The 8,569-nt window shown below is 40.1% G+C and overlaps 1 protein-coding gene across 1 annotated transcript in view; it reads left to right on the top strand.

The window, feature by feature from the left end:
* Window positions 1-8,129, top strand: part of LOC101599522 (GLIPR1-like protein 2) — a 40,604-nt gene extending 32,475 nt beyond the window's left edge. The window contains exons 5-6 of the mRNA XM_004650528.2: window positions 7,740-7,766; window positions 7,849-8,129. Of these exons, the coding sequence (XP_004650585.1) occupies window positions 7,740-7,766; window positions 7,849-8,129 (308 nt within the window). The remainder of the gene's footprint in view (window positions 1-7,739; window positions 7,767-7,848) is intronic.
* The last annotated feature ends 440 nt before the right edge of the window (window positions 8,130-8,569 follow it).

Here is an 8,569-nt window from a genome sequence, read left to right on the forward strand (position 1 = left end):
GTATATATAAAGGAGTCATTGATAATAGCAGTTTGGTTGCATACCGGTTCAAGAGTCAGAGGAGGGAGCATATCAGGGCCTAATAGACACAGTCCGAGGCCAGAAATGGATGCAAGAGTAATACCCCCCTCTGGGGCAGAGTGCCAAAATAATCCCTCTGCACTGTTAGTAGACACAGGAGATGTAAGGATGGCAATTCCCTCATAAAAGGGAGGTCCTAGAACTTTTAATCTGTATGGCATTTTAACCAAGCTCTATAATTTTATTTGAGGAACTTTAAATAAACTTATTTTAAGTAAACTTTATCTATGACAACAGGAACGTATGGTATAGACAGTCTATTTCCCTTTTATTTCTCCCTCTCATGAGGAGACACTCTAACTGCTTTAGGGGACTGGGTCGAAGACATCAGATCATTTACTACTTCCTGCTGAACGGGACACGAAGTGGAGACTTGTTGCAGTTAGAGAATCTCTCCTAGAGAGGGGAACTATTTTAATGTACCCCAGAGTGTAGGAAGATAATCTTGAAAAATAACTTTGGAAAGAATAAAAGTAAGGAGTTACTGAGAAGTGAACACACAGCAAACTGGTCTTTTTGTAGGTCGAGGGAATCCAGGTAGACAGGCTTGGATCATCTCAGGACCATCTGAGGATGAGCTGGCTGAGATCTTCTTTCAGAACTGTTCATTAAATGGCACAGTAGTATTTAACATGGCTTGTAAAACAGATGAGATGCTAGCAGAGTTATCAGAAACATATACATAACATTTAATCTTAATAATAAAGAGCTATATATATTTTTTTTTATCTTTGGTTATACATTTCTCTCTGAGTGTTTAAGACCTTGTAGATAGCCAAAAGTTAATTAAGGATTAATTTTGGAGGTCATTAATGGCTCTCCAAAGAGACTTTAGGGACACAGGAGTAGCCCCATAGCTTACTGGTGTCTTTTGCCTGTTAGGATGAGTCAGCGCCATGCTGGCCAAGTAGTTTTCCCTTCTTTGGGAAGTCAGGAGGACTGATTGCTCCTCAATTGTGACTCTCCTGTTTTACATTGTACACCACTTTTGTTTGGGTCTCCATATCCTCCCTGCTCAGGAAGACAGGTGACTTACCAGGGGGCCAGTGTAGAAGTGTCCCATCATCTCCAGTGGCCTCATGACATGGGAGCACAGGCCAAAATATTGACACTTTTTACTCCGATGATTCCAATTGGCTTTGGCTTCTACATAGGTGATTAACACACTTAGAAAGGAAGTTACACCAGCTTGGATGTACATACATATAGAGCACATTTAATTACTGAAATAGACTTAACTAAAGAATGGCACAGGGCTTCTAAAATCATTTTGTCCTATCTTTAAAATTTTTGTTGTACTGTGGTAGCATAAGCCATATATCTGAGGTATAGAAAGTAGGCACATCTCCCATTTTAAATATCCAACATTTATAAGTATAGGCAGAACCTGTTGCCAGTCTTGAAAACAGTACCAGTTGATTTACAAACTTAATTCATTTAACGTAGAAAACAAGTAAGACAATATAAGATCTTAGCACCTGTGTGAAAACATCTTTGATTAGTTTAGATACCTGTGTGGGTACAAATTACCCAGAGAACATTGGAAACAGAACCGTGGAGTTTGATTTTTTTTTTTTTTTTTTCTCAGATGAGGACCATTGTTTGAGCATGAGGCTGTGCCCTAAAGTAGGGAATATGTCTTAAGGGTTAATTTTGTTATAAGCACTGGACTTACGATGCCAAAATTGAGACAGTTACTTTACATACAACAAAGTAGAATCTGGTCTTTTCTGAGCCCAAACAGCTAGCTAAATATTAATATAACCCTTGATAAATCTTTTTGAAAGAAAAAAAACATTATTTGACAACCAATGATTTTGGCTTAAACTTGATAACTATTGATTTCATGCACCACAGAAATTTTTATTAACATAAAACAATTTTATGTTTTACCCATGACTTAAATTTGATAAAGCTCAAGCAAACTATCCCAACATACTTCAGCCTGAAAATATATTTTTTATATCCACATATATATATATATATATATATATATATATATATATATATATATATATATATTTTATATCCACACATCTTCATCTACATACTTTAACATTCTGATCTAAGTACCACTCAAACGACATTTTTAATAAGCACTCTATGTCCCAACATTGAAAAATTCCTTCCCAGTTTCTTTCTTTTTGGGGCATTCATGAACCTAAGATCCTCTTTCCTTGCAATACATACATTGATCCTTCTCAAGGGGCTTCCTAAAGCCCTCATGTTTTTTTTTTTTTCTTCTTTTTTTTAATCACTGTAGCCAATATCCTATCTAAGTTCCTTTCTTGTCTTGCTTTTAATGTCTGGAGTGGACTGCCTTATCTATGTCATTGTTATCACTGCCTGTTGACCGGGAGAAGTAAGGTCAAAAGGAGTATATCTCTGGGAAGCCTCCATCAAGCATTCTAAAAAGATAGAGGGAGGTTACTTTAGCCAGATTCGTGGGGCGGCGAGCAGCCCCCCTGAGACCTGCCATCAGAGCCTGGTGGTAGATTGTCAGTTGCTCCCTACCTTCTGCTGAGTTGTAATTCCATTCAGGTCGGGTGAGAGGGAATCCCACATCAATCTCATTTGGGAGCTAGGTAGGCTGCTCATTTGGGCCTGAGACATGCTAGGTCAGGGGGAGGACCAAAGGCTCATACGGTAGAATCAGGTCCTTCAGTTTCTGGTCCCTGCAGTGGGCCCATCTCCTCCTCCCTCAGCCAAAGCTGGAGCGGGGAGAGCAGGGGGCTAAGGTGGGGGAGATGGAATCGGGGCAGAGGGCCACTCGGGAGGGTCCTCTATTTCAGGATATATTTTGGGCTGAGCTGAGGGGTCTGTGGCCATTCGGCTTGGTTTTCTCGTGGCTTGTTGGGCCACTGCCAGGACTTGGGAGCCTGACCGTGGCGGGGGTGGATCCAGGGCTTGACCCATGCCGGGGGATCCATCATTAGGCTCTCCCAGACCAGGATGTATGGCTGTTGATCTGGGTGAGAATGGGTCCCTTCTGAAAAACAATATTCTTAACAGCAGAAATAATGGTTAGATCAAATGCTCCCTCTGGCAGCCACTCAAAGGAGCAGAAAGTCTGTTATTTACCTTTTTTTTAAATTTTTACAGATAAGTCATGAGACTTACTTCTAACTTCAGAGAAATGAGATACCGTCAGAGTCAGGGGGGTCGTCATAGTCTGTCCCATAATTAGAAACAAGAGTCCACAAACAAACACAAAATAGATACTGACAAAAAGAAACCAAAAACCGTGACACCTCCGATGTGTCCAGAACAGAAAACCAAATGCAGTTTCAGATGGAAGATGCCTCTGTGGTTTCTCCTGAAGGAGAAATACACAATCTTCCTTTACCAGATAGGAGACTGTCAGCCACCCTGACTCTCCTCAGATCCTGGGGCGTCCCCCAGGATTGCAGCCTGTGGTCCTGCCAACCACCATTGTCAGGTCCTCACGGTCCTGAACAACAGCTGCCCAAACCGAAATTAAAACAGATCAGAGCAACAGAAATCACTCAAACACTCAGACAAACACTCAGACAAGCAGCGCTGCAGACATTTACATTGTTTACCTCCAAGGGGGTCTCCGGAGTCCTGGGTGGACGTGCAAATCCCTGGACGAGTCCTCAATTGAAAGACCCCCAGAGGGAGACCTTCACTCAAGTCTCGAGATAGCATGCACCCAAAGACACACAGGAGACCCAACTTGCTGCAAAAGCATGAGGCTTTATTCAGGAAACCAGAGCTCTGGGGTCGACACATATCTCACACAGGAGACAGAGGTGTTGACTCTTTGCCATTTTTTTCAGTAGTAAGTTTTTGATTTAATTCTTTACTAACCCTTTGTCATTTCTTGGGATGAATGTTAGGTCCATCAATCATAAACCATGGACATGTCTTATCAACAAAAATAAAAAACTGTATAAGATCCTTTTTCTTTACCCATATTCCTCGCTCTCTGAGAGAGGTTTTTAAATCCTTTATGAAAGAAGCCTCTTTAGACAATGAATGGCCCATCTTGATGGGATGGAATGAAGAGGGAAAACTTACCAGGTCTTGCCGTCTTCTTGGGCGGAGAAGCGGTGACCATTCAGGAACACTCTGGAGCTCATGTGCTGGGGGCTCTCCGTCCAGCAGGGGTAACAGCCTGAATAAGATCTGGGTTAAAGGTCCCTCCTCGGGGCCATCCAACATTAAACATCCTTTCTTTATTTCAACAGATAAATTATGAGCTCAGCTCTTAACGTCAGTCCAGTGAGCTAAAGTCAAGTCCAAAGGGGTTGAGATAGTCTGTCCCATGTTGGAAGGGGAATAAAAGAGATAGGAGAACAAAAGGATCTGGAGAACACCGAGAACAAAGAGACAAAGGTGGCCCGATCGCTGCTCGAGTAAAAACGAAACTGAAGCAGATGGTGGCGAGCGGGACCCAGATGATGCTTCCCGACAGAGGCGAACTCGATCCGAGTTCTTCAGATAGGAGACAGAAAAACCTGTCTCCTGGGGGCAATCAGGAGCGTCCTCCAGATTGCTGGGTGGTGGTTCTCAGGCCCGTCAGCCCCAACTCAGAGCACCCAAAGGGAAGGCATCCAGATACTGAAACCGGTTGAAATCGAGAATTTTTCCAGAGGACAGATATAAAAGTACAGACATACACAGACAAGACGGGAGGTGCCTCTTACCTCTGAGGGGTCCTAGATGAGGTCTGGGGTCCTGTAGAGACTCCTGGCTGGCTCGCCAAATGTGGGGTTCCCCGGAGGGGTCCCCGCTCAGGGCTGTCTACGGGACCCCAAGAACACTCACGCAGGACGCTCTCAATGCAAACCGCATGAGGTTTATTGATTCCGATGCATCGGGGCTCAACACAGATTCCTCTCGCAGGAGGAAAGGTGAAGAGCCCCTAGCCACGTGTTTGGTCAGCTTATAAAGGCTGAAAACTATAGGTATGCAGAGTCATAGGGGCTTTTCAGCCGTGGGTTCCCCTGATTGGGTGGGGCCCACGAGGCGGGCTCGTGAGGGTCCCTCTGATTGGGTAGGGCGTACAAAGGGCCAGGTCCTTATGGTATACTTTTTACAAAATGGAGGTAGTTGCATACTTTTTACAAAATGGAGGCAGTTGCAAAATGGCAGTTCTGTGATTCAGTGCAGTAGCAAGCAAGCCATATTACAGAAGCTTAAAAAGGCAAGTTAGCAAAGCAGCTAGAAAACAGAGCAGCAGAAATAGGGCAACTTTTATCCTTTCAGTTACTTCTTGCTGCCACTTACATTGCCACATCACTGCCACCAGGTATCCTGCAGCTTGGACATGAGAGAACTGAGAAAAAGGATCATAAGACTAACTTGGTGGTTTCTCCACCTGTTTCCCACTCTTCAGCCAGAATCAGGCTCTCCTAGATTCCTTCGTTCTGCTCCCTAATGCTCACTTCCAGATTAGGGCAGTACTGAATTCCAGTGGGGAAGTGCCAGAGATGGGAAAACTGGTAAACAACCATTTCAGCAGCACTTTGAATTCTGGAATTCTCTCAATCTGCCTACAGATATTTACTCTTTAGAGTCCTCAAGCATTTGCCTATGCATTGTATGCAGGATTTATAGTTTTATTCAATAGTGGAAGAGATAAACTGAAATATGTTTATGCCATCTATTTTCTAGGCAGAACTGGAATATCAGTTTTTAAATACTGATTTATCTATCCTTTTCTCTTTGCAAATCATCCAGAAACCACAGAAACTATAAGAAATAAAAAATAAGCTATGCTTTCACTAAAAACTAGGAATCATTTGCTCAGCTCTACTAAATGTATATAAAGGCAGTCAGATTCAGAGGTTTCTATAGCTACAGATCACAAAGCTCATGCAGCACATTTTCAAACTTAAGGTTTTTCAGTTTCAAAGTTAAGGGGCTCAAAACTCAATAAGTTTTTTCTTGGGACAGAATTTATAGGATAGAATCAAGAACTAACAAGTTTTCTAATACTGAGGAGGAGGCAGTTTGTAATAGATTGAATACTGCTTTGTAATTTTAATTTTTCCAAGAATGTTAAAATATTACCTTACTTAGAAAGACAATTCACTAATTAAAAAGTTTATTGTAGGCTGGGCATGGTAGTGCATGTGTTTAACCCCAGGAGTCAGGAAGTAGAGGTAGCAGGAGTGCCCTGGGTTTGAGGCCACCTGGAGACTGCATAGTGAACTCCAGGTCAGCCTGGGCTAGAGTGAGTGAGATTCTAGTTTGAAAAGCCCACAATAAATAAATAAATAAATAAATACATAAATAAATAAATAAAACCATTATGGAAGTGCAAATCTCATTGACCTTAGCATAGGAAATGAAAAATGCTGGAAAACACAGTGACAAGTATTTTTAGGTCATGACTGGGAAATGCAATCAAATGATTTTAATATTAATGTGTTTTCTGTAAGTATGTCCTATTAAGCCACATCCAATGTGAGTAGTGGTAGACTCTTCACAAAAGAAGCAAAACAGCAGAGCAGAAAATAAAACTATAGAGGTAATATTAAAGCTATTTAATAAAATAATAAAACAAAGAGCACAAATAAGAGTTTTATCTTTAAACACTAAAAGTTCCAGAGAAAGGTGACACAAAATAGTCAACATAGTCAATATAGCTGTATGAGCTTGTGGACTAAAAAGCACTTTAAACAGGCAAGCAAAAGTGAAAAATCATTTAGTGGATTGTTTCCAACAGTCTACTGCATAAGGAAACCAGCACTCTGGGTATTCTTGCAATAAAATGTTTAGCACAGGAAATACAGTTTGGTATGAATACTATATTTAAGGGATTCACTCACAAACTGTGACCAAGAGGCAGAGAAGTAACAACAAAGCCAACCGTTCTTCATTTTACCAAGAGATGTTCTAAATCTTGTATGCATGCAAGTCTTTGTGTGACCTGCAGTCATTTCTGGAGAATTAGGGCTTCTATTCCCTCGCATCTTCCCTAATGTTGCTTATGTCCTAATTATTTGCAGTTTCTAACCTGAAGCTCTATAGAGGAAACAATTCACAGGACTGTAATCTTCTGGTTTCAGCTCTACAATACAGAGTCAACTTTACGCTCGTGTGGTAGCCATGACACACCACAGTGGCACATTGGCAGTTGAGAATCACACATAAAAGGAAAAATATCAACCTGTCCTCAAAGTTCTCTACAACAGTAGTTAGTCCTAAGAGACAGTAGAGTGATGTGTATTTGTCATTCACTCATAGAGACTAAACCACCAATATATATAAAGACAAACCTGTTATTCAAGTATAAACAATTAAATATGAGCTCTAAAGCATAGAACTTAGTACATAGTTCACATGAGCATTTCCTCAAAAACCTTAGATGACCCTCTAACATGAATGGGAAAACTGCAGTGAAGGAAATATTTATAAGAATTAGACTTTAAGCCCAATGTGGTGGCACATGCCTTTAATCCTAGCATTTGAGAGGCTGAAGTAGGAGGATCACTGTGAATTCAAGGCCAGCTTGAAGTTACACAGTAAATTCCAGGTCAGCCTGGACTACAGTAAGACCCTACCTTGAAAAATATAAATAAATAAATAAAAGTAAATAAGTAGATGGTGGTACCATTGTAGAAAAGTTCTAATTGAGAAAGAATAAATGTTATGTAATTCTTTATAGACCTTATTTTTTTTTCTAGGTGATGCAGATCGTGACCAAGCCACATGTATGTATTGTTGTCCTTTATTTCTTGAAATATTTAACTACTTTCTATGAAATACAGCTTTCAATTGCTTCTTTATTTACAGATTACCAATATTGGTATCCACGTTGGGAAGTGCCCCGCCCACTTGTGTGTAATCCACTGTGCATGTTTATTTTATTATTGAGAACACTATGTTTTATTATTTGTATCATAACTGTCTTCATAGTACAATCTCAGTTTCAAACTGGCTTGGAAAAAGAAATGGTAGTTTCCACTGAAGAATCTGAACTAGAGACAAGCACTACAGAGAAGACGAGAGAGTCAGAGGAAGAGGAGGATGAGGATGAAGATGAAGACACTGAAGAAGATGAGGATGAGGGGTAGTAACATGTACTACCAACATAAGCCAAAAGTATAATACAAAAAAGTAAAAAAAAAAAAAAAAATCAAATAAAGGTAGAACATGGAGCTTTAATAAGAAAGAAAATATAAAACAATTTCATTTCATTGCTTTTATATAATTACTAAACGTTTTTAAATTTAAAAACCAAATAGTAGAAATAAAAATACATATCACACACAAAGTATTAAACTAAGATCTTAGAACAGATAAAGATGAGGTAAAAACAATAAATACAGGCTTTTCCAACTTGATTATCTTGAGATTTCATGATGGTAACTTAATAAAAGAAGGAATTTCTTAAATTTCTTAGTGTCAAAATATGTTTCTATCTAGGAACATAAATTTGTTCACATACATTTGTAAATTTCTGATGTATCAAAAGAACTGTTCTTGTCAGGCACTTAGGATCATGCCAAGTTCA

The sequence above is a fragment of the Jaculus jaculus genome, chromosome 6, assembly GCF_020740685.1.
Source record: "Jaculus jaculus isolate mJacJac1 chromosome 6, mJacJac1.mat.Y.cur, whole genome shotgun sequence".
Classification (NCBI taxonomy): Eukaryota; Metazoa; Chordata; class Mammalia; order Rodentia; family Dipodidae; genus Jaculus; species Jaculus jaculus.